Below are 26,942 nucleotides of genomic sequence, written 5' to 3' on the forward strand. Positions count from 1 at the left end.
CAGGGTTGGAGACCACTGCTCTAGTATAATTGCTGGCAACAAAGTCAAATGGATGCCACAATGCTTTAATTGGTTCTTAAATTAGGCCATCATTGCTTTGATGAAAGAAAAAAGTCACCATTACACCCCTGGTGTCTGCGGCTGTTTTTAGTTGATATTTTCTTCATTTCAAGGCACTCAGCACAATTAATGAATCGTGTTCGTATACAATACAGGATTTTTGCCTAGAAAATACTATAAAATGACAATGTTCAGTCCGTATCTGTGATGCCCTGTCTTTGTGCAACCAAACTGAACACCTATTGGAGATTTGGACTGACGTGTTAGACATGGAAGAATGAGGGAATATTTTTTGGAAGAATTGTGTTCCATCCCTCCAGTACAGTTCCAGAGACTTGTAGAATCCATGCCAAGGCGCACTGAAGCTGTTTTGGTGGCTCATGCTGGCCCAACACCTCACTAAGACACTTTATGTTGGTTTTTCCTTTAATTTGTTACCTGTCTATATATCTTCACTTCATTAATCAGAGATGAATCAACAATGGCAATGAGGTCGAGCGAAACAAAGCCTGCACTCCAAAGAAGACAAATGATCCAGCAAATATAATCCAATTTTAATAAAACAAGAACAAAACACAACACCGAAGCAAAACAATTGAACAAGACAAAGTCTACACAATGAAATGCTAGATGTAAGTGCTTCTGAAGACACATACCAGCTCTTAAGTTTACAACAAAATCGCCACAGGAAAAATTTGGAAAAATAAACATAATTCAAAAGTATAACTACTCCCAGACTGATGTAAGCTGTACACATACATTAAATCAGTCACATTAAATGCTGTGGTAGTACAGTATACACTATGGGACAAAAACTCAAACTTTTTCCACAGAGGTTTCCTATGGGATGTTGCTTGGAGGTGCACAAAGCAAAATGTGCAGGGAACTCAAAATGTACAGTGAACATTAAAAACATATTAGAAATGTAAAATATAAAAAAAAAATTGTCAACCTTTACAATCTCTCAAACTTTTGTTTGTCACACAAACATCTGGCAGCACCGTATTATGCTGCTCTCTGATCAGACTTGAAAATGCATTCCCTCACAGAAGGTATTCACCAGCAGACGTTTAGCTAAATACTTAGCTCACTGTAATTTGTTCACTATTTTTATCTCCTTTATTTAACCAGTTGGATCAGCTGAGAAATCAATTATAGTTTACACCGAGCACCTGGGGAATGAAAGTGGGTATGGAATGCATTGGACTGTGAAGCCAAACAGATTGGGCAGGGGGCACAAGGTTGCCAGATGTGAAGTCAGTCTTTTTGTTTTTAGGAATGTGACCAGGACCCTGGGAGTTAAAACCCAAACATTTTTTTTTGAAAAGTTCCATGGAATCCGTAAGGACCACAGGGTCAGGACCTCGGTTTAGTGTCTCCCCTGAAGGACGGCACGCTCTACAGCACAGTGTCCCCATCACTGTAGAGGTGCTGGATTGCACATGGTGCACATGAAAGACTGCAGCCTACTGACCCAGCTCTCTGCACAGATTGAAATAAGAACATTACGAATGCTATGTACAACACAATGTCAGTGCTATTTGTAGCTGTTGAGCTAATGTCTGAACATTCAGATTGTTAGCATGCGCTCTGCGCCACCTCTATTACAGAAACTACAAAATAAAAACAGACAAGTTTCAGTCAGCATTTCTTTGCAATGAGTGAAAAGCACGTTTTTTTAAGGGAGCTTTAGAGGTACTGTAATGTAAACCTACCAGCAAAAGACAGCCCTCACTTGCCCCATGGACACATTCATTCAAGTTTAGAAAACATTGGTCTGTTATGACTCAAATGTTTAAAAAAATAAAAAAATTAAAAAAAACATTTAAAAAATAAAATCAAAAAACACAATGACCCCTGATTCACGTTTGTCCTTTTTTTCAGGAGCAATCCTGAGGCAGTTGCACGTGAAAATCCGTCCCAGCAGAGCAGCGGATTCCCTCACCCTCTCCTCTGTCGGCCGGTGCATTCTGATTCCGGTAACATCAAACAGCAGCACGCAGAGGGCACACACTCAAGATGGCGGACGAAACACTGACTGTACTGTACAGGCAGGCCGCATAGGCTACCTACCCAGAAAAAGGAATCTTTATTTTTAAAAGAATATTTCAAATTTAAAGTTTACCAAAGCTGATAGCGCTGCGGCTAGTGTATATTGGGGCTACAATAGCTGGAAAAAGGTGTAATTTATACAATATTGCTAAACAAATAACCTACCAGCTTTCAGGAGTTTGAAGCCATTTTGCATCCAATCTGCTCCCTCAACTAAAATTAATTGTAATAGCTCAGAATATAAAGGACAACTTGTCTGCTAAGCAGCACAGGGCCTGGCTAGCCAGAAACTGCATTAAGATGAATCTAATCTAAACTGCAAAGCAGTACAAGGCCTGGCTAGCCCCAGACTGCCTTAATATGAATCTAATCTAAACTGCAAAACAGCACAGTGCCTGGCTAGCCGCAAAAAGCATTAAGATGAATTGAATTTAAACTGCAAAGCAAAAGCACCGTGAGTAACAAGGACGTTTTTCAAAAGGCAAACGCTGAGATGATATTCCTCTGAGAGTTCTGAACAGGATCAGCTAAGGTAGAACGCTTTAGCTTCATCAAATACGTCTTTATAAATAAAAAAAAGATCACTTGCATTTTGCAAACCTACTGTTCTCTGACTTCTGGGAGGAAACTAAAAAAAAATTTGGAGTCATATTCAATTTCATAATTACAATAACTTTGAATTTCCTTTATTTTTTAAAAGAATCAATCCACTGTGTCATCCCTCCATCACCACCCTTTGTAGGGTAAAGCAATGAACCCACCGTTTGCGTTACAACACGCAATGTGCAGCCCTTCTCATCCTTGTCACGATGCCTAACCTACTAGCTGCCTGCATATGCATGCATACTCATGATAACTAACAAGCATTAGAGCTAAGAGTACTAGCCAATGTATAATGTAACAATCTCATTATCAATTTGCAGTTACTAAAGCAGACAAATACAATGTGCCATTGTAAAACATCTTTAATTTCAGTGCACCCAAAATCTCTCCCAAAAGAAATGCATTTGCCAAGTCTGTTGACAGTTGGGCAGAAAAATGTCCCATTTCCAGTTGAAATGGCATGGAACGGTCCCTATGCAGAACATCAGTCACCAACCGTTGCGCATTTATGGTACTTCTGATAATCCACAATGAATTGCTCACAGCAAATAATTCAATTTAAATTTAAAACAGAAAACATGATATGCGTTCTTCACAAAAGCCGCCAATACACACTTTGGTAGTTTCCGAGGTAAAATAATCTGAAATAGAATACAATTGGACCCACTTATTTGATTATATACAACAGAACAATACAGAAAAAAAAACAATTTCTAATGATTTCACGGTACACAATTTCATACACAAAATATTAACATCCTCAAGCTTGGTGATTTTTTTTTCAAAAAAAGAATGCATATGGCATAAAACACAAGTCCATAAATATTAACTGGCAAAAGAAAAAACCCGTTCCTGTCAAAACGGTACAGTACACTTAATCAAATTTGAGGAGTAAGTCACTATGGTTCTTCAATTTTCCCCATTCATGGTCTTCTCCGCTCAGTTGGATTTTGAATCCATGAGCCTTGCTCCAGCTGCAAGAAATGTCTTAATAACAGGACCACCAACCCCACAGCTCCACCTCTGACTGTTGATGGACAGTGGAAACTGGGGTCGTCTTTTTGCAGAACGGTGAAGTGCGTTTTAACTGAGTTCGTCTATCTTCACAGAAAAAAGGTTAAGTGCGGTTTACTGAGTTTCACGGTCTTCTTACGGTGAATTCCGGAGTCTTGGTGCATCGGAGTGGCGTGCGATGAAGCAATCGGTCCCCACCTGTCAGAAGCGGAACGCTGAGATAGGCGAACTAGATGGGCGCGGCAGAGTCACGTCGCGACTGCAGACAGGGCGGGGTCGACCGTTGCTCAGCCAGAACATTCATCAGCTTCGGCGGCGAACGCAAGCGCGGATCTTAAAAGACTCGCCATTAACGGTGGACAGACCTGAGAGAACCCCTCTCCGCGCTTTGGCGACTCAAAATAAGAGCACCAGCTTCCGGAATTCCCCCTGTACCAGAAACTCAAACATGCAGCCGCTTCGAGGCCGATTTCTATACGCGTAGTCCTGAAGTCAGATGAAAGGCGTTTATGAAGCAGATTAAGTGACTTTACACCTTGCCTCCAAGGTTGGGCCAGGCGGAAATACTGCAAGCAAACGGCAAAAGGCTCACTGAACTTAAAGCACGGTGGCAGTGTCTAAAACCATTTTAAAATTCGGGCCTTTACAGACGAGGGATCTGCTGGCGTCGCGCTTCTCTCACAGTTACGTTTTCTGCTAACAGCCTCTGCCTGTTCCCCAAATGTGACACGACTGCCTTCGCAGCACCGGGTTTACGACGAAGCTCAGCTCCAAGCGGTGTTCTTCGTGAAAAGGTCCTGAGCTCTCTTCAGTGTAGGGCATTCAGAGGTAACGACGACGCCGACCAAAACAGGCACTCGTACTACACAGCAAAATAATTCAAATAATTCTTGTGCGTAACATTGATCTGCTCACAAGGGAACGGCATTTTCAAAAACTAAAACTGCTAACACTTACTTTATCATATGCTAACTTTAGATGATAGTGATGTCCTTCGAATATATAGATATATATGTATATTCATAGTTATCTATAAATGTATGTTTATTTTTTTTTAAGAACTGGAAGAATATATAGAAGTTCAAAATATGTTTTCTCCCTCTTTTTTCAAGTTTGCAGTTTGTATGTTCTGTGGAAGCTGTAGAGGGGACAGAGGGCAAAATAATGACAACATCGAATTTCCCACCAGTGCCATCATTCTTCATCCAAGAAGCACTTCATTCAGAACAATCCAGAATTCTCTGAGGTTTTCATTTTCGATACGCCATAATTCCTCCCTTTTCTGGGCCCAGAGAACCTTGTGATGGTTCCATATTTGAATACCAGTACATATTTCATATCTGTCAAGTAAGCTCCTCGCCTCTGTCAGTCGAACAAGAAATATTTACCAGGTAAGCTCCGCCCCCTCTTCCACTCAATCCAGTCACTCACGGCAGACGTTTCGGAGGGGAGCAAAAGCAGGGTGGAATTTTGGTCCAGCTCGAGGAGTGGGAACACCAAATTGCATTTAAGGCGAGGGAAGTAAACCATTAGACTGCGCCCCTTGTCGAGAGCATCCTCTCCCTCCCTCTCTCTCTCTCTCTCTCTCTCTCTCTCCACCCCTCCCTCTCTCGTCCCGGCGCTACAGGATCTCCTCCACGCCGTGGGCGAAGATCATGACCAGGCCGGGCTCCAGGATCATGTCCTCGCCCATGTGCTGGTTCTCGCAGGCCATCACCACCACCGCCTGCTTGCCGGGGATGCGCTTGGCCACGTAGTTCTCGTAGTAGCGGCGGTTCATCTGCCGCGTCTCCAGCGTGGCCAGGCCCTGCGGCCAGTTGCGCTCGTGCGCGTTCTCGATCAGGTCGTTGACGATGGAGAGCGGGCAGCCGCTGTCGATCAGCGAGCGCTTGATCACGGCCTGGAGCACGGCGTCCGGCGTGGAGATCATCCCGCCCCAGCGCGTCACCCGCGCCGGCTGCAGGGAGTTCACCCACCTGGGGGGGGGGGGGGGGGGGCGAGAGAGACACACACACGTCACGCTCCGGTCTCAGTGCGCCGCGTTTTTACACGCACACACTAACCCGATTAAAGCAATACTGCGACTATGGAGGCTGTCATGTAAACGCCTTTATCTGACTATCTTAATCGGTCTAGGGTCAAAATCAGAGTAAATAAAACTTCATTAGGACACCTAAATTTTGTTTGAAGTTTGAAATTGGTGCACGTAAAACATCTTAGCCCGATGTGTTTCAGCTTTTTAAACTGCAAATGTGAAATCTCTCCAGACGCAGTAAAGTGGATGTTTGTACATTAAGCAATTTTTGACTGTTTTAATTTTTTGTACATTTTGACTGTTCTCAGAGAGAGAGAACCATTTGACGATTCACTTAAAGACAGTGTGGTCTTGACTGTTCTCTGAGAGAGTGTGGTTTGTACTGTTCTCAGAAATACGGTGTGGTTTGGGCAGTTCTAAGGAAGTGAGTATAGTTTGACTGTTCTCATAAGAACAATTTGGTTTGGGCCGTTTTTACAAAGACAGAGCGGTTTGGACTGTTCTCAGAAAAATACTGTTCTCAGATGAACAGTGCAGCTCTGGGCCCAGCCCATAAAAAGTCTCAGAGTGGCAGTGAATATCCAGGACAGCCTTGCCTTTCAGCCCATAATGGCCAAGGTCAATGTACGAATGGGGAAACCTGATCCAAGAGCATCACTCCAACTGTGAGATGACTGATGAAAATGGGCCAATATTGCCCTCGCGGTTTTGAAGAGGAGATGAGAGATGAAGGACGGCTAGTGGCTCTCTGCACTAGTGAGCTATCTGGCGAAAGGGTAGAGACAGGAAGTGACATGGCCGGATGGCAGGATGTGCGCTCCACTCACTCTAGAATCTCATTGTATTCTATGGTCTCCTCCAGGTTCTGCAGGTTGGGGTTGGCGCTGCGTATGGCCCTCATGTAGGCCTTCAGCAGCTGAATGTCCCGCTTCTGCCACACAAGGGACACATTTAAACAACGTCAGCTCATTTAAACAACGACAGCCGAATAAGACGTGGGCTTTGTCAGTGCCCATGTGTAACTGTAAGGAGAGAGGTGTCAGTGCCCATGTGTAACTGTAAGGAGAGAGGTGTCAGTGCAGTGCCCATGTGTAACTGTAAGGAGAGAGGTGTCAGTGCCCATGTGTAACTGTAAGGAGAGAGGTGTCAGTGCCCATGTGTAACTGTAAGGAGAGAGGTGTCAGTGCCCATGTGTAACTGTAAGGAGAGAGGTGTCAGTGCCCATGTGTAACTGTAAGGAGTCTCTGGGTGTCTTTACAGCGTGAGTCCCCAGGAGGCCGCAGTGCCATGTTTAACTCGGGTGTATAGTGTATGACTGACCTGCTCAGCCAGCTGGTGCTTGTGCTCGGCTGCGGTCTTCTCCAGCTCGCCGATCTTGGTCTGCTGCTGCTGCACTACGGTGCGCAGGTGTTTGATGCAGTTGTGATTGGCCACCTCATCTTTGGGCATCTCCAGCCTGGGTTGGGGTCAGAGTTCAGGGACAGAAGACACAAACTACAATGCCTCGCTGTTCTTTATGTCACATCCACAGACAAGACCACGAATGTGGAATATCAACAAGGGATTTAAATACTTTCTGTCAACAATAATGACTAATGGCCCTCCCATATTTTTCACCTATTCCCAGTCCTGGTTGGACCACACACACTCATCTATGACATCCACTGCAATCTCAGAGGACAATGAGTAGGAATCACTGAACATGGAGATATCAGGTTAATTTTGAAAGTATATGCCCAGGCACTAGCACACTGTGAAGCTGGAGACATCAGACCACACACCCCCCCCCCCCCCACCTCGCCCAAACGCTCACCGTCTCCCCGCACTCACCCGCAGCCCTCCTCACACATGACGGGTCTCTTCGGGTTGTGCTCGCAGTCCTTGAGGTGGGACGGCAGCTGGTCGAGGCGCAGCACGGCCTTGCAGCCGAAGCCGGCGTTGTCGCAGGTTATCTGCAGCTTGGACAGCATGTTGCGCATGATGCGGGGCACGGGCCGCAGGTGGGCCAGCGTGACCACGGTGCGGTCCACCGGGCAGATCTGCTGCTGCGAGAACCACTGCGTGATGCAGGCGTTGCAGAAGGCATGTTCACAGTGCGGGGCCTGGGGGAACAGGGACACACCGGTGAGCCGGGAGAGGCATGTTCACAGGGAGGGGCCTGGGGGAACAGGGACACGCCGGTGAACAGGGAGAGGCATGTTCACAGTGAGGGGCCTGGGGGAACAGGGACACGCCGGTGAACAGGGAGAGGCATGTTCACAGTGAGGGGCCTGGGGGAACAGGGACACACCGGTGAACAGGGAGAGGCATGTTCACAGGGAGGGGCCTGGGGGAACAGGGACACGCCGGTGAACCGGGAGAGGCATGTTCACAGGGAGGGGCCTGGGGGAACAGGGACACGCCGGTGAACCGGGAGAGGCATGTTCACAGTGCGGGGCCTGGGGGAACAGGGACACACCGGTGAACTGAGAGGAGAGACCGGGAAGACATCCAGGGACCCCAGAGAGGCCATCCGCCCCCACAAGACAAATTCCGCTGACACTAAGAAACTGCCAATAATCACATAGCTGATATGCTATAAATTGGCCAGATTGTCCAGATTCTCAGAAAATGATCCACCAATTCAGCAGTGGTGGGGATGCATCAACAAGAAACCGTATGGAACCACACAAGTAAAGCAAATATAAACCCAGGTTTAACAAGAAGATGGACTTCAGCATTTCGTTCAATCCTCTATATTTAGTCTTGGTGGTCCGCCAAAAGAAATAAAACAAAACATAAAAATCAGCCCCACTGAGATAACAGACAGTATAAAAGCTGTACAAAAAACAGACAATCCATTAACAATCTATTAATAATTAATACACATAATCCATCCAAATGTTCAAATGTTCATTTAAGACTCAAACAAGAATCAACAGTGACATCTGTTGGTAAAGAAAAAACATGAAGCAAAGTCATATATGACTGTAGCCATAAAGGGGTTGAAAGTGCACTCGTTTCAGATTTAGGATCAGTTTAGCCATTTGGCTGATAATATCTGAGGATGAGATTGCCCTGTAGATCTGATCAAAGAACTTCAAAGAACTGATCAAATGAAGTTCAAACAGCGAGCTTTTTCCAATGGGCACCATGATGGGGATTCACTAGCTAAGGAGCACTCCAGTACTCACTGGCTGCACTGTTCACAATCAGTCCAGTTTTACTGGGCAGACTTCAAAGAAGCTCTTTTAAAAAGTCTGTGGGCAGCTCAAAAGCGATGGATCCGATTCCCAGCCGGGTCACTCAACCAACCATCTTCCCCCGAATCATTTCAGTAAATTATCCAGCTGCATAAACAGACTGTATGTTGTAATGCCATCTGTAAGTCACTCTGGATAAGAGTGTTTGATAAATACCAAAAAGTAGCAATTATAAGAAACTCCAGTGGGGGATGGAGCATCAACTGAAAATGAAGAGAATGGTAAAAGTTAAAAACCTCCCTCAGCTGTTCCCCGGTTCAAAATTGCACACTTTTTATTATTCACATTTTTTCAAAGCTGAGGCCATATTAACAGACGTCCGTCTCTTCGGTTAAAAAGTCTTGCTTCCTGACGGGATATTTGTCTGTTGTTTGTTTTTGGAGGCAGCGTTAATGGCCACAAGATTTGTAAAAACTAGTTGGTATTCCAGTTTGTATAAAGCAAGGAGCGTGTCTCAATTTGCTACGGGACTTTCTTCGCGATGCTGTGTTTTTAAAAGACAGAGGAAACCACTGTAGCAAATCCAGGCACTGTGTGAGAGAAAAATGCAGGTGCCCGTGAAACAAAACAGGCACACTGATTTACAGTAAGAGAGCAGCCTCAGGTGCGGGGCGAGCTCGAGTAATTACGGCAAGCGATGTCCAGCGGCGGTTTTTAATAATGTCGGGAGGAGAGTGAACTGCAAACCTCGCTCTGTGCGCTGTGCTGCAGTCAGACTCCACGGAGGGACCCAAAGGGGTGCAAGTGAACCTCGCTCCCCTCCATCACGCTCTCTCCGGAACGAGACTCCAGAACGAACCGATGCTGCCAGAACACTGGGGTGACTGAACAAACGAATGCGCTTCCTTTCTTCCCTTCAGGTCTTTTCATGCACCATGTACTGTCTGCCATTTTAAAACATTCTTAAACACGTCTGATACATAAATGAAAAGCTTGCGTCATTACTTTAGGCACAATCAATGTTTCCTGGCCCAGTGGTAATAGTCTAACCAGCCATTATATGTACACAGTGTAATAAAAACGGTTTCGCATTTGCTCATGCTAATGAAAAGCGAGCAGCGGCAGGATGTGCTTATCGCTCAGGTTATCGCGACGACGTGATAACTGAGATTTATCGTGACCGAGCGCACGTGCCGACGGGCCTGAAAGGTATCGGGTGGCGTTCGCTCTCCCCCTCCGTCCCCTAAAAGAGAGCCGGAGGGTTTGGATCCTGTCCCTGTGCCAGCTCGCTGCGCAAAGCCCTTTATCAGCCCCAGCAGGTAAACACACGCCAGGGGCTCCTGACCGTAAGCAACCTTCTGCATGAACACACACACACGCACACGTGCACGCACATACATACACACACACACGCGCGCACACATACACACACACACACACACACGCACACGTGCACGCACATACATACACACACACGCGCGCGCACACACACACACACACGTCCGCTCACGCGACCGCATGTTCACACCCGCACATGCGCGCACACGCAAGCAGACGTGCCGATCACGTACTCATTCCACCGAACCGTGTGGGACTCAGTCACACACGTACGTGTCGCCAAACTCTCTCTGACACACACACAAATGTGTGCACGCACGCGCTCGCACGCACACACACACACACACACACACACACACACGTAACACAGACACACGCTATACTGACAAACTAGAACTTACTCATTTACACACTTTCAGTCAGTAAAGAAACACAAGTTTCTCTCGACAAACCACTGAATCAGACTACATCTGCAAGGGTTCCAGCCTTCCATGTAGGAATGTCAGCACTCTTTCATAAGGACTAGAAACAACACTCACCTGACTGTCTAGGAGGTTAACTTAAGGTCAGCCATAGTGCAGATTCCCCTTGCCACAGGGAAGCCTTCATGCTTCATACAACTCGTCCCCTAATCTGGCATTCACGAACACTGCATGCAAGCCGGTATCCAGTACTACAGACACACACACCAAACCCCTGAAATGCTACACTCGCTATGTGCATCTCTCTCTTACCCTCTCCCTCACTCTCTCTCCTTTTCTCTCACTCTCCTTCTCCCTCCCTCTCGCTCTCGCTGGTCTTAAAAAGAACTCCGTGTTTTGTCGGAATGCTGCGTCACCCTGTCTCACAAGACTATAACCTGCCAGTCTCTTAACAAAAGCGACTTGGATCCTGTCAACTGAACAGATGAAGGTGCCATTTAATGTAGATCAGTAGACATTAAAGCTAAACACTGCCCCATTTTTACTGTTTTCCCTCAAACACATTCTTATTTGTATTCATTTCTTTAGCGTTTCAGCAGGGGTTCTCTCACTTTGATCATTCTGTGGTCAACACCGGCAACCTTTGACCATTTAGCGTCATATTATTTAATATTAATAATATTACATTTTTCTCCTTAATATTAATATTAAGGAGAAATAGACTAGGCCATCCATGACCCACCCTGGATATTTAAAAACCTTATCACCAAAGCAGAGATTCAAATGAATTCGGTCTCTTGGAGAAAAGCCACAGTTCTAAATATATTTTTCCAACTGTCGACACCAAAAATAAAACATTTCTCTGTGTGCCATTTTTTAGTTTGATGCATAAATAGTAAGCCTGCATCAGTATGTGGGTACCATCAATGTTTCACAGCCCTGTGATAACAGTTTATTCGAAACAGCAGGTAGATAAACCATATCCGTCCATAACGCAATAAAAAAACACCTCTGCATTTCCTGAACGTTGCCTTTTAGGACATGCAAGGGTTTCTGGCGACACTGACAATGAGACCACAGAGAAAATCATTTTTTTGGAAGAAGGCAGTGGGTTTTCAGCCCAGTCAGCCAGTGAAACGGTCCTCTGTGCCCCGCACTCGGACCATGACAAATCCGCCTGACATTGAGAGCTGACCTGGGCCCTGGCGTAGGGTTACGTCCCTAGTCCCCTCCGGAGACAGCGGGACTTTGGGACACTGCTGCACACAGCGCCGGGAGGTTTCGTTTAAAGCGAAACGCACCCACAGCGGACAACAAACCAAACGAAAGAAACACACATTTGTGATTGTTTTTAAAAACCATCTGTAAAACTGTTGAAGGGCAAAAGTTATTAAGTATTTCTGGTGGCCTTGAAAGCCTTTTTGACAAAATACATGAGGAATATCGTTTGGTTATAATTCCATGACATTTGCATGTGCGCACTGATCATTTATAGTTGAAGCAAATAAAAGGTTTCAGGTCTCAAATTACTTCACAATCAAAAAACACCCACCGCCCTTTACTTACAACCCTTCAATGATCCTGCCACATTTGCCCAGTGTCCTGGAGACATTTGGGAGAATGACTGCGTGATGCAGACACTGCAGAAGGCACGCTCACAGTGAAGATACGGGACAGACCGGAGAACCAGCCGTCACATTTGACCATGACGTGTCACCCGCAGAATCGCACTCCTGATTTTACATTTACGCTTCCAATTTCTCTCTACTAATTATAAGTACAACTGAAGCAGGAACAGAGCAAAAAAAAAAAAAAAAAAAAAAAAAAAAAGACCAAATTAATCAATTTTCTTGATTATATCTTTCCAAAATAACAGGGGGAAAAAAACACCTGCCAATTTAATTTCCAGTTGAAAACCTAAGAGTGCCCTAGACACAAAGAGAGTTTGCCATTTAAACCATCACAGGAAATTAAAATGTGAAATTCTAGGAGCACACATTTATTGTTAGGCAGTGCATCACAGCGGTGAACCCAGAATATTATATTGTTTCCATTGTATCCTATCTCGTTATTACTGTGTGACAAACATTGTTCTGCTATGACATTCACGCTAATGGAATTCCATAGACTTCACACGAGCTCTGCGTTAAAGACTACCCCAGCCCATCTGGCACCTGTGTGTGTGGTGCATTCGCCCGGTTCAACACCGCGCCTGTGCGTGCGGCAGAATGTGAGGCAGACTGAGCGCGGCGGGGAGCTGGCAGGGAGCGCGTGAGGAGCGGGGCGGGTAGCGGTTGGGGATCCGGCGGGGAGCGGGGTGGGATGCGGGTAAGGAGCAGGGCGGGTAGCGGATGGGGACCAGGCGGGGAGCGGGGTGGGATGCGGGTGAGGAGCAGGCGGGGAGCGGGGTGGGATGCGGGTGAGGAGCAGGCGGGGAGCGGGCGAAGAGCGGGGACGGGCCTACCTGAACGGGCTCTTCCAGGACCCCGCTGCATATGGGGCACAGCAGGTCCTCGTCCACGTCCCCCTGGAACCTGGTGACGTCGTAGCCCATGGCACATTACGGGAACCGCCCACACCTGCAGGGAGCAAGACACGGTCGGTCGCAAGGCACGACGCACAGCGCGTTCCCCTTACTGAGGAAAGCCTTTCCACCCTACCATTACACCGACAGAGAAAAAGCCTTCAGCGAGACCGCACTGAAGAGGGAAACCAGGCAAGGGTTTCAGAAGGCAGGAAGGTTCTAGGAATATATGGGTCATGTAGAAGTAAGAAATCACACACTGGTGTATATGTTGGCTTTCACACTGAGCCCAGCTTCAGATGAATGGTCTGTGACCGCAGATCATTCACACAGAGAAAGAGCCCAGGTCCTGAGTCAGAGCCAGGGCCAGGGGTATGCAGGGAAAAAAAGAAACCAACAGCATATTCCGATTTCAAACCAAGGAAGAAAACAGGCACCAAAACCGCTAACTGTACACATTAATTAACAAGCATTAATAATTAATTATTAACGCACTTCTGAGGCCCAAACACATTTCCAGCAATCAAGTAACATGCGCCAGACAAGATACAAAACCCAATCACACATTTTATAAGATGAGGATATGCAAAGGAAACATTCTTCTCTCAGCTGAGGACAATGAATGACCTATGAATGACCGTCTTTCTTTGCTTCTGTGAGTAACTTTCTATGCTGGCTCTGAGGAACCAGTGTTCCATTGCCTAACAGCCACACACAGCAGCATTAGTCTTCCTTTTATGAGTGGCTTGAAGGTCGTCCTCTCACTTCCTGTTTGCAAAACTGCTGTGCAGCCATTTCTAAATAAAACTGCTTATTGATTCGGAAATGCAGACTGTGAGTACAAAGGCTATTCTGGTTCTCAACTGGCAGAGACAATGGAAAGTAAAAAGGCAATAGAAATGTGATACTCCTACAGAGGAAATGCAGAAGACTCTCCAGAACCTTCCAGCTGAAGTCCTCTCGCACACTAATTCAGGCATGGGTATCGATTTAGGTCGTGCCAATTTTCTGGAGTGAGGGAATGCCAAGGACATGCAATTAGCCAAGATGCTATCGAGATGACTCAAATGCTGAGAAATTTCCTATAGTGAAGTTGAGTTGATGGGCTGCCAAATTAACGCAAAAATTCCTAAAGCATCTACAACAGCAGTTTTGCAAAACGGTAGCCACTTATGGCACAAAAGACGTTCACAAGCTTGTGCATTACCTTATGTGAAATTTTCTCACATTATTAAAATTTATTTTAAAATTCAAATTAGACGGTTCTGTGTTCTAATGAGTGTTTAATACATGTACCAGAAATAGACTCCATGTTAACAGAGATCCAATCATTTTGTTCAGTACATTTCCCCAGCATATACAGTCATATACAGTAACAGCTGTGTGACCATATGCTAACATACGATTCACAAGGCACATTCTATACAAATGGTCTCCAAGCAACACAGAGCCGCTGACTGAATCAGAAGCCCTCCCAACAAATTAACATAACCGGCTTATTTGCTGAAAACTCCTGCTCACAGCAGTGAGAGTATTGTTGGAAATTAATCCACCCTGCTGATTACCAGATGTATGATCAGGGATTATGTGTCGGAAAAGGGGGATTATGGAACCAACACAGGTTTTTCAGTCTGGCTTTATGGAGATCCTGCCACAAGGGGAAGGGTACTAGTGGCCTACGTAATTTCATATGCATGAGTGCATGTGCATGTGTGAGTGCGAGTGTGTGTGTGTGTGTGTGTGTGCGAGTGTGTGTGCGCGCGCGCGTGTGTGTGCGCTTGTGTGTGTGCGGCAGGGGACATTACAAGTGTATTGTACTTTATATTTTTTGCTGTGTGCTGGCACCTCTTGGTGAGGAAATTTAACTTCAGTTCTATTTGCATAGTGCTTTTTACAGAAAGTGTCACAAAGATGGCCTTACAGCGCAACAGGAAATGGGAAAATTGGGAAAGCCCTGTACCCCTATAAAAAAAGCAAATGAGGTAAAACCCAACAGTAGGAAGAACAAAACGCTCAAAAAGCAGTAAGAAAAAAACTGCTGGTGGGAGGAAATCTCAGGAGAAACCCAGCTATGGAGGTGGAGCCCAGTGTCAGTTCTTCAAATTAGGCTGAATGGTAACTGGGAGGTGAAAGGAAATTTATCAGAGCAAGTAACCATAGCAATTGGGCAAATTACAGCCCAGGGTATAAGAACAACTGATGACACATACTTAACAGTCAGGCTAACAGATGATATTAGCCTAAAGACCAGTAGTGCTACTCACACCAATTATTTTTAGCTGGATAGATCGATAGTTCACAAATTATTCTGGTAAAACTGTGTGATTACCATTCACTGTGAAACGACTGCATAATTGATCATACCCATCAACAGAGATAAGAAGTCAGCGCTAACACACTGTTCACCAGATGACGCAGTCTCTACAAACCACTACCCCCATACTCCCCTACACACACCCCACAGTCTGTCAGACGGTGCTATCTGCCTCTGCAAAGGTGGGAGGTTGGGGGTGACACCCTGGGGGTACACATGTGAGGCAGTTTTTAAAAAAAGCCAGGGTATTCTACACTCTTTACAGATATACTGCAGAGGCTGGCAGCATTGGAGCAGGTGACTGCCGGGATTTTGGCCAGATCTGGGGAAACGGCACCAGGCACCCGGGCTGAAGGCACGCTCAGAGACTTCACCGCCAGGTCGGCACCCGCCAAGGGCTCAACTCACGGCCGCAGATCCGAAAGGGCGGCATAAACCCACTCAGTAACCGCATTCATAAAACACCTGCCGGCGGCACACCAGCCAAAGATGTCACGGATGACATCATGAGCACAGTCAAGGATCCAGGTCAGTATTTCTCAACCCCTTTTTATGCAACAGCACTTTTTACAATCAAACTTAGCCTGGGCAGGGATAAACCCATGTGAAATGCTCAGAGTTCAGCATTAGGGGGGCCGAGGGTCAGTTTAAATAGGGCTGTTTTCAGACCATGGCAGAATATGAGCAGTGACTGCTGTCCTGACCAATGTGGGGCTCATTCCACCACTGGGTGCCAAGGTGGAGAAGACATGTACAATGCATATTCACAAGACAAGTAGAAGCCATCTGTACTTTGTAGGCAGACAAGAGTGTACACAAGAAACTATGTACATTTGGAACATATTAGTTCCACAACAAATGTAACAACATATGCCTTTAACTTCAGGATGGGTAAGATGTGGTCTGAGATTTTTGAGTCATTGAGCAGTCTTGCAGCACTGTCCTGGACAGAAGCTTAGCTTAGTTGCTGGATGGCTCATCCAGATGATGCTCTGTACTAGTGCACGGATACTGTAGATCCCATGGTCTGGTATCGAACCCGGACCGTGCCAGTGATGACTGCTGCCAGCATTCCCACAGGGCAAGACACAGTTAGTGCTAGCATCATCCAATGAAAGCAGTTTCAGCCAGCCAGGATGACGCCATCTCATCGTGCACCAGTGATCCCTGATGTCCATCTGTTAAGTATGCTCTGTTAAGTGTGCTCCTCCAGCTCTGTGTGCCTGACTTGTGAACTGTAGTGTGATAAGAAGCAATGGGTTGACAGTGCGTGCTTCAGAGGAGAGTGTGTTCTTGTCTGCACTCTCCCAATCAATGAAGGTTATAGCGGGAGAGCGATTAGATGACCCAAACTGGAGAGGAAAAAAGGGGCAAGGAAAAAAAATGGGGGGGGGGGGTGATTCAATTACCTAAGGGGGCCAGTCCAAAAAAGTTTGGGAACCACTGCAATGGCCCACCTACAATGTTACAAAGTACAGATGAAAACTTCAGCACCAAAGGCAACCTTGGTGGTAATGTGGTTCAAAATGCAGTACAGAGGTGAAAATGTCACCCACGTGACTAACACAAAAGAGAGAGGGTAGGAGAAACCATTGATGGAAAAGGCACAGTCAGCAACAGACAGTGTTGGCTGGGAAGCAAATTTACCTCATTCACATGTGATTCTCATCTCTTAGTGCCGGAATCCCCCGCCTCCCCTGTGGGACCCATGGACCAGTTGTCGCACAGTAGAATGTGATGTGGGGTGAGTTTGGGTATTGTCCTCACACGGCAGAAAAGCCTGGAACCAATTAGCACGACAATGGTCAGCAACCCAAACTTAGGGATGAAATTTTACACCAGTTCTATCAGTGTACAAGAATGTACAAGGACTGGAATCAAAGTTCATGCAACGGTGGTTCAGGGTTTTTTCACAAGTGAGGAACAACAGTATAAAATAAATAATTCTAACAATTATGTTAAAATATGATGGGCAGCCAAAACTCTGAAGTGCAAGCGTTTCTTAAATTCGAGGCATGCTGAATGGGGACCCTTGAGGGAGTTCTAGGCAACCAGCAGCACAGAGTATCAAAATTTTTACCATTTAACATACCATTCACTGTGTAGTCTACATTCAACCGGACTCACTGATACACTGATAAAAGAATGACCCTGTCTCAATGTTTGCTTGTATGTTTTAAATAGGGCATGTAGGTACACAAACTCCTGGGGATTTGTGTTGACCCATTTCTTATTTTAGCAGGCCAGGGCTTGACTTTTAGTAGCATCTTAGCAGACTTTTCAGAAGTGAATTTCCTATATTTCCTTGCAGAGAAGAACCTTCCAGGTCCTAAATTGGTGAAACACATGTAATATAAACAGAAAAGCCTGCATAATTCTACCAAAAAGTAGGGGGTTCCCCAAAGTACCCTCAAAAAAATCCCTATTTGACTGTCAATCTAGCCAAATAACAATATACCTGCACAATGTGCCGAATAATCACCATTGTATTCTGCAATTCTGTTTTTTGCACCAAACAACCGTCTTACAGGTGGCTAAAGTCAGTTCCATGGCACGCGTCCCTGAGAATGGGAGGGTAGCACTGATTAGACTCTAGCTCACTTCGTCTCCAGCGGTGGTTTTAGCCATGTTAAATCCACCTTCCCTAACTTAAGACGCTTTGGCTCAAACCTCTCATCTCAAGGTGAGAAGAAACCGAAGCCATTTTACAAATGCATTATTAAAGCACCATTACCCACAATGGAGATCGTCGTTAAAGTAAGAATGTCTGCGTTGCTCAAAAGCACAAAATACAATTTCAGAAAGCATTAATACCTCAAGAATCGCAAAAGAAGCAGTAACGTTAGCTAGCGGTTGACTCATCCATATATTTTCTTTGCTTCTAGCATGAAAGGTCCATATCAGATGCTATGAGTACGAATCAGCAGCCACCCGTTGGTGCCCACCATCTGCACCCTCAATTTCAGATGTGTTATTCGTAATTACTGGGAGTGTGGCGGGCAAACAAATCCGACAAAGCTGAAAATAGCATTCATTAGCACCCGTATTCTCACACTATATTCAAATAACGAATGCCATGGAACCTATTTTTGTCATATCGTTGCCCGCTCAGCAAATAAACATTATGCAACAATCAGCGACCTAGCTAGCTTGTCATTAGTGTCAAAATAGCTCTCAAGAGATTTGGGACAGAGTCGTCTGTGTCAAATACAAAACGTACCAACAACACAGGCTAAAATGATTTTTAAAATTACACAGAATATTAATGTCAGTTAGCTAGATTCTAAGCAGTAGCATCGCATCAGCGACACTTAGCGTGCTAGCCATCAAATCATGGCAACTGCGTTCTACAGGCAGCCAGGTTGGCAAGCCTTCTTTCGAATGTATGAAGCCCCTCACCAAGCATTTATTTAGCTAGCTAGCGAACATTAGCAGATGTTTTACAAGGTACGAATTGCTAAACGCATTAGCTAGCTAACTACCTGTTAGCAGGCTTGCTAGCCAAACCCAGCTAGCACCAGGCAAGCTCATTCGCTGTTAGCTACCTGAATCTTTAATACAATGATAGTTACCACCGTTAGCTAAACGAATAAAAATATACAGGGAGGTCTGGCGTTTGCAATCTCCAACAAATGGTTACCGGTAATTACCGTAGCTAGAAAACTTCGCATGCTAGCTAACGTTGGCCAGATTCTTGTGGTCAGTGGACCCAGAGAAAGAGCATCCAAGTTAACGCAAAAGAAAACTGTCTGTATCGCTAATCAAAGATACGGAATGTATGACAGTTATTACAACAGTAAGTTTTTTTAAAAAATGTTAAAATTGAACCTTTCAAAGCTGGTTCTGGTACACTCGTAGCTATCCAGATATTTCAGTCAATGTTAGCCAAATCCTTAGTTCTGGCCAGCTGGCTAGATGCAGCCATCATAGCGTCGGAAACCCTGTACAGGGGAGAAAAAAGCCGCCCAGATTGCAGGTGGGTCAAGGCGATCATGTGACACATGATTGCTCAAAACAGGCTACTGTTGGACAACTTTGAGATATGAAGAATTTAGGCGACCAATCACTGTTCATAATTAAACCATGAATGTTCTATGAGGAAAAATATTCGCATTGGGTCCTGTCCGAATCATAGACGGTATGTAGAGTAATAATAATAATACATTTTTCAAGGTACCCAAAACAAATGAACCAGAAAATCAGACTTGTTAATGGTCTGTTATTTAGACTTGCCTGTTTTATAGATCAGGTGAAAAAAGGAAAGACAGATGCAGCTTCATAGTTGTTGAACACAGCCCAGTACTCAACAGAAAATTAATTTTCACATTTTGAAATTTTCAGTTGCTCTAAATTTTCTCTTATTCTATTAGTAAATGAGGATCTCAACAAACATTTCAGTATTACTCACATAAGCAAAACAAACACTCGCGGAATCTATATAGTCCCAAAAAGCCTGTCTTGATACTGATACTAAATTATTTGTTATCAATAATTTGATGCCCAGTCATAACTAAATATTTACCATGATTCACAGGAACAATATTAAAATGTTGCCCACGTTTTTCTATTTTTCCAACAAGTTGGTCCTGTGTTTCTTCACTTTACCATCCAATCTCTCGTTTGATTTCTTCAAATGTTGTGTCATCTGAAGACGCAAATCCTCAAGTCTTAAGTGTGCTTGAAAATAACAGGCTCCATATGCAATACTTCCTGTAATATGTATTTATTTGAACTCAGAGGTATTAAAATATTACGTACATTACGGAGGTAAATAAACAATATATTCAATGCTTAATAAACACTCATCTTGAGGAATTTTACAATGATGCAGAACGCCTGTGCCTGTAGGTACGGATGTCTTGGCTAATAAATTATTTTTACAGTGGCTTTTTAGATGTATTTTTCCTGTTAACAGTACAGTTTTATATTAAAATCTCAGTTTAAAAAACAATTGACATAATAAAGATTTTTATGACTAAAATAATCTATATATTATTTTCTTTTTTTACGCACTCACCAACCTGGCTATGGCGAGTTGGCTACTAGTTTTACACTCGTACGTACTATAACGTGCGCGGCCCCGTCTCTCTTCTGGTTGGTTAAGATTGAGCTGTACAGTGACGTGCTGCATTGACGCGACCTGCAGAATACCCTGCATGAAAAATAAACAATTAATGAAAAACAATAATATTACCAGAAAATATATATTTGGCAGAAGGTATTCTGACTAATCAGAAGATTAAAGTCCATACTGGACAACAAAATTCTGGAGTAGCTTACTACGCGTCATACATGTCCTCGGATTTGTGAGTAATATGAGCAAGTCTAACTAACGTTAGTTAGCGGGAAAGCTAGTTAGCTAGCCTATTTGTTGCGATGACTTGTGTAGGCAGCAGTCTTGCCTGTTTCGAATATGTAAGTGGTTTTCCACGATCTAAGACTGCAACTATTTAACTAGCTAATTAACTGCTCGTAGCTCTTAGCTATATCAGTTGCATGAGACGTTAGCTCGATAACTTGTTAGGTAGCCGTTATCAGTGTATTTGCACAGAACTGCCCAGGTTAGCTAGCTAGGTCTGCAAGCACATTGTCGATTGGCGCTCAGACAACTTCTCGCTCCTGCCTTAACCAGCTAGCTGGGGCGTTTGGTAGTTGGGACTGGTCCTTAGTTACTTAATTTACCGATTAAAGCAAACTCTTTCTGAATGTCTTCAGAGAGATATAGGAAGTTAGCTGTTGTGATAAAATGTCATATAGCTAGCAAGCGAGTCCTCCTGCATGAATGATGCAAAGTTACTTGCTGTCAATAACCAGCTAACAGCTCAATCTGATGAACGTTTGTGTCATATAGTAGGTAGCGTGTAAAAAGGAGGTAATTATCATGGGCTGATTACCTGGGGCTGTCGTATTTAACATTTAATTACTCGTAGATAAATCATTTGAATATTGCAATGTACGTTACAGGACTGGTGGCGGTGGTGTCTGCTGTTGTAAGAAGCACATCGGTGCAGAGAGAGACAAGTCCTGAAAGATGACGACCGAGACCCACGTAAAAGACATAAAGCCAGGACTGAAAAATCTCAACGTCATCTTTATTGTGCTGGAGACAGGTGCACTGGTTTCTCCCTATTTGTTTCCCCTCCCACCTTCTATACATATTTAGGTTATGGTATTTTTACGATATTTGGTTAGGCTATATTTTTAAGGTTTTATGTTTTTCTTCTTGGGGCTTCTTGTGAATGCAGTGTATATGTATTTAGGATTTTTACCTCTTTTTGGTTATTATAACAACCAGTTAACCTGCTGTAGTGCTTTACGTTGCATCTTCACTCGCCACCCTGGTACTATGTTGTTGCCAAGTCTGGCACTACTTATGGTATTAATCAGGTGAATAGATAAGGTGTGCTAAATTAATGTAATTGTATAATTTAAAGTTACAACCTCGAAGATTTCTGTTTCGTTCTCTTTGGCGGTACCAATGGCGAAAAGCAGTAATTGTAGGTGTGTTTTTGGACCTCACTTCCCGGAGATCCAACCGGATCCAACAAGTGTCGCCTGTGTGACGTCAGTTGGCACCTGGGCCACGCCAACTATAACACTTACTATTTACTGAATAAAAAATGGTTGTTATAAAAGTAACGTTATGTACACACTCATTCATTTTCTAACGTTAGGCTAACTTAAGCTGCCTTTACACTGCCGAGCTGGGTTAAAATGCTGTAGCAGACCTGGGGTAGAATTAGTGATGATCAATTTCCACAGACGTTCTTTATCCACCTTTTGCCCGGTATGAACATCTTTACACTGCAGTCTTTCTCGTGAATGATTGTTGTGTGATATTTTTGAAACAACTGCCTTGCAAAATGTTACCGCAATACACTGCTCACACACAAGTGAGTTGAAGAGCGAGCCTGTTGCGTTAGCTCCGTCTACCCTCTCTGGCGGACCAACCACTGATGGGTGATGGAAAACGCGTCACTAACTATGCGCCGCTTGTGGTTTTTTCCAGGGAATGTCGCCACAGACACCCAGTTCTTTAATCATAAATTATTATATTAATAATAATATAAATTAATATAATAATAGGCTCAATCACCATTGTGTTACCTAATTCGGAGATAGATAGTGACTTAACAGACATTTATTTTAATGAAAATCTTCGAGATTATTACTTTAAGTAATTTATGCCTTTCTATTGAACCTTCCCAACCTGCTAAATTTTAACCGCTAAACCAAAGAGGTTGTAGATGTCTACAGGCCAATCTCTTTACCTCTTTGGGCAAACTAAGATGTATCCATCCCAGTTTGAACTAAAATGTACATTTCTTACCCCTTGCACAAGGTATTGATGATTGGGCAGACTAAACAAGTAATTTAACCATCAAACTGAAACAGACCATGTTTTTGAGATTCAGTTAGAAGCCGGACTGAACTGCACCTTAACTGAAATTTAAATAAATCGCCGTTAATCAATGGTTATGTTGTGGTCAAAGTATTGGCTCCTAGATTTGCGACCCAACCACGTGAGTGTAGAACACAGTCACAGAATAGACATAATCTGGCACGTGTACTTTGAATGCTTGACTCTGAGGTTAACATGTTGTGTTCTGTTCTCTGTGAAGGACGCGTGACTAAGACGAAAGATGGGCATGAGGTGCGGACCTGCAAAGTAGCAGACAAGACAGGCAGCATCAGCATCTCGGTATGGGACGAGGTTGGAGGCCTTATCCAGACGGGGGACATCATCCGACTCACTAAGGGGTGAGTCACTCTTTTCCCAGAATGCACTGAGGCCCCGGACATCCCTTTGCGGAAGTGATCTGTGGCTTGTGATTGTCTTCCTTGAAATGTGCTCAAACTATGAGAGTGCTTTCGATTGCATTTTACACCTGTCTAGGATAAAGGTGTCAAGGTTAAAGCGTTAAGGATAAATGTGTTAACATTTTCAACTCCTGCCGATTCTCCTCAGGTACGCCTCAGTATTCAAAGGTTGCCTCACTCTTTATACTGGGAGAGGGGGTGAACTGCAGAAGATTGGAGAGTAAGTTCTGTCTGACATTATGATATCAAAGACTGTTACGTGACGGAACATGTCATTTTGCATTGAATTGCACCTTCATTTGTGTCTTAGGCCTGCAGGTGGTTAAACTGTTGTCCTGTGTGTTTGTTGGTTGTGTCTGCACTACTGAGTGCCACCCCCTGGTGAGGCTCTTGTTTGGGGTGTAATTGTTTATTGCAGTATAGCACAATAAGCACAATATCAACATGGTAATTTTATTCTTCATGGCATGCATAGCTATTTCTGACATAATCTGGTTTAAGAGGGTAAATAATACTTCTAAACACAAAAAGCACCTCATTAAGAAAATCTAACAGCTTGTTAAAATTCTGGGATAACAACTGTGGTTGGAACAAGAACCAGCATACACAGGGGGTTCCCAGGACCGAGTTTGGGAACCTCAGTTTTGGAGCATGTTAAAGGTGACCTACCCCTGTTCCCATTGGACCTGTGTTTATCAGTATCAGCTCAGGATGCAGTCTTTGGTAGTATAGTTGTTTTGACTCTTCTCAGGTTCTGTATGGTCTACTCTGAAGTTCCGAACTTCAGTGAGCCAAATCCAGAGTACTTGGCTCAGGTGAACAAAACGGTAAGAGTCCCACCCATCCCCTGCAAAGACAATGATTCCCACGATCAGGTGAACATTTTATTTAATTTTTTAAAATTTGCTTTATTTTTATTTATGTGCTGATGGTATATCTTTAATGTCATTTTAATTTGTACTGTTGTTTTAATGAATGGAACTGGTATTGTAATGAGCCAATGCAGGGCTGTCCAGTCTTGTCTGAAAAGGTCCAGTGTGGATGCAGATTTGTGTGTCAGCTCAGTACTTAAACACCTGATTTAACTAAAGAAGGTGTTTGAAGACCTCCATGATTAGTGTGTTAGTATAGTCCAAATGTCATTGCGCTAGGCTGAAATAAAACTCACGCTCACACTGGACCCTTTTTGGTAAGATTGGACACTCCTGCCCTATCGATTATATGAGTTTCAATGAAAGAGAAGACTGTCATAAAGGACCGTTAATCTCCTGCGGGACATTAGCAGTTCTTCTGTTCTGTCACTCAGGCACTCAATGACCAGGGAAACGCAATTAACAACAACAGCAACAACAGCAGCAGCAGCAGCAGCAACAGCAGCAGCAGTAGTGCCCCTGCCAGTGTGACTGGTGAGTTCACTCTGCTACAGTCGTCTCTCGTCGACCGCGGAAGTTGGGCTCCTGAATCAGCCTGCAGTCTATGAGACTGCTTGGCAAAGGGGTCGATGAAAACTTGAGTGCTTCGGGGGAAAAAAACCCTAAAATTCCTGTAGCATGGATATCAAGGTTAAAAATAACCAGACTGAACTCCCCAAAAATGGTTTCACTTGCATTATATAGGCAAAGACCAAAAGTGTATGGACATACCCGTTATGTATTGACACAAAATAATATTTAACGTCTCATTTTTTTTACAAATTTGTTGACTGTGTCTGATCCCTTGAATGCTTCATAAGTCATACAGGAGGACTTTATATATTGTAAAAGTGTACCCATTGTGTTTCTTCTCAGTGAATGAGACCACCAATGGCAATGGGGTAAGTGCCCCAGCTCCTAGCAGCTCCACCAATCCACCGCAGTCAGGGAGAGGTGGCAGCAACAGCGGCAGCAGGGGAGCAGCCAATCAGGGGGCAGGAGGGGCAGCCGTTAGCAACGGGAAGGAGACCCGGCGTTCTGCTAAGAGATGATTGGCAACCGGAGAACAGGAAGGTCCCTCCCTCACTGGAACACACAACGCGGGGACTGATCTGTGCCACTAAAGACTGTCTCACATACAGACTCCTGCATCCTTCCGTCAACATAGCCCCTGCCACGTCACCGCATCACACAAGCCCTCTGGGTCGAGCTCTGGTCAGAGCCTATGCTGGCCCGGGTTGGGGCAAGTGCAATAGAGCTATATTTAGATCCTCTGTACCTTGCACTGAGAGAATCCATCTTTCAAGCAAGTAAATTGATACCCACATTGCAAGAACTGAAGCTCGCGTGATTGCACTGTATAAGAAATAGTTTGTTACCAATGGCTTCTTTATGAGAGTTCAGACAGAGCCTAAATGAATTGTCATTTATTTTAATGGGGAGCCAGGCCATAGCATGGCAGGCTGATTATATGGAGTCCCAAGACTTTTATGAGCATTTTTGTACAGGTTTTAATGGGTGCCCTGTTATTAATTGCTAAATTTGTGTGCTACACGTACTGGAAAATGTTCAGGACAACTACTGTCAAATTTTAACCTTAAATTTTGACTCTTTGGAAATCACTTCACAAGTCTAACCAGGGGGACAGAGGCCATCTTTCTCATTTATTAAACATATAAAAATGTGAAATTCTTCCTCTAAGCAAATGGATAATTTCCCTGCTTCAACCCCAGAGGCTTTCCTGTCAGGTGATGAAGTTCTACTGAGTTTAACAACATACCCAAGGATCATGTCTATAAACTATATTTGTTGTTTGATGTCATGTTTGAATTTTTTTTTTGCTATTGCACCATTTGTTCCTTTTTTAAAAGAAATGTTAATGTCTAATGTTAATACTAAAGGTTAATGTCTTAACAGTGCTCCATTCATATGGGGTTTTCTGTGAAATAATCTACAAGTAACTTGTTGTGTCATCAATTTCAGTTGGAACAACTTTCATTAAAACCATTCTTTCTCTGTGTCTTGGGGGGCCTCTATATGCTGTATATCTGAATACACACAAATGGAGGATTTGGTGTTTGTGATTGTGTAGCTGATCTCGCATTTGACATTTTGACCAGTCGGCAGGAGGCTGCCAATGAGAGGTAAACTTGCAGTGAGAGCCATACAGAACATAACTGCTGTCAAAAGGAAATTTTATTATTTTCCTGTTTATAAATTCTTAAAAATTTTAATGTATTTTATCTTCTGGCTTAATGAACACTAAATGTAAAAAGAAAGTGGGTGCACGGGGTCTTTTTACAGCATATATGTATTGCAGTTACAATGTCCAATCCCGCACAGTCGCCATTTAAATAAATCTGCTTGAATTTCCCTACCTTAAACGAATGGAGAAAACAAAGATCATTCCAATTAATTCCCCCTCAGTACATTTTATGGCACGTGGACAGGCAGAGTGGTGCACCTAGAGTCATGTTTTAAGTCATTTTGTCTCTGAGATCAGTGCATTCTGTGGTCCGTTGGTCAGTGGTGTGCCCTGAATGTAATGGAACAGAAGCAAGTGTGGGAGGATGGGAGCAATCTCACAGCTGGACACCCGGATAAAGCGCGGGTGAGAATCTTGACAGGAAACTCTAGAGCAGAGCCCCCAGAATGTTATCATGATG

At 44.1% G+C, this 26,942-nt stretch overlaps 2 protein-coding genes across 8 annotated transcripts; one reads left to right on the forward strand and one right to left on the reverse strand.

Moving 5' to 3' along the window:
• Positions 1-602: 602 nt before the first annotated feature.
• Positions 603-19,529, reverse strand: LOC118211293 (E3 ubiquitin-protein ligase NRDP1-like). 4 transcript variants are annotated; one of them, XM_035388387.1, is made up of 7 exons: positions 19,373-19,529; positions 17,192-17,324; positions 13,171-13,285; positions 7,595-7,866; positions 7,085-7,220; positions 6,592-6,695; positions 603-5,705 (listed from the first exon to the last, which is right to left on the reverse strand). In XM_035388387.1, exons 3-7 carry the CDS (start codon positions 13,258-13,260, stop codon positions 5,351-5,353), a joined length of 957 nt encoding a protein of 318 aa, XP_035244278.1. In that variant the 5' UTR covers positions 13,261-13,285; positions 17,192-17,324; positions 19,373-19,529; the 3' UTR covers positions 603-5,350. The 4 variants fall into 4 exon arrangements, with proteins under 4 accessions (XP_035244278.1, XP_035244279.1, XP_035244280.1 ...); XM_035388388.1 differs by lacking the exon at positions 19,373-19,529 and adding an exon at positions 19,195-19,328; XM_035388389.1 differs by lacking the exon at positions 17,192-17,324.
• A 1,111-nt stretch (positions 19,530-20,640) lies between these two features.
• On the forward strand, positions 20,641-26,297 carry si:ch73-190f16.2 (SOSS complex subunit B1). Of its 4 annotated transcripts, none has more exons than XM_035388391.1 (7): positions 20,641-20,850; positions 21,509-21,654; positions 23,167-23,305; positions 23,514-23,585; positions 24,117-24,240; positions 24,672-24,771; positions 25,153-26,297. In XM_035388391.1, the coding sequence occupies exons 2-7, from the start codon at positions 21,576-21,578 to the stop codon at positions 25,326-25,328; spliced, it is 690 nt and encodes a 229-aa protein (XP_035244282.1). In that variant the 5' UTR covers positions 20,641-20,850; positions 21,509-21,575; the 3' UTR covers positions 25,329-26,297. The 4 variants fall into 4 exon arrangements, with proteins under 4 accessions (XP_035244282.1, XP_035244285.1, XP_035244283.1 ...); XM_035388394.1 differs by having other exon boundaries at positions 20,642-20,850; positions 24,117-24,192; XM_035388392.1 differs by lacking the exon at positions 20,641-20,850 and adding an exon at positions 20,860-20,959.
• The last annotated feature ends 645 nt before the right edge of the window (positions 26,298-26,942 follow it).

This window comes from Anguilla anguilla, chromosome 13 (assembly GCF_013347855.1).
Source record: "Anguilla anguilla isolate fAngAng1 chromosome 13, fAngAng1.pri, whole genome shotgun sequence".
NCBI classification, from domain to species: Eukaryota; Metazoa; Chordata; class Actinopteri; order Anguilliformes; family Anguillidae; genus Anguilla; species Anguilla anguilla.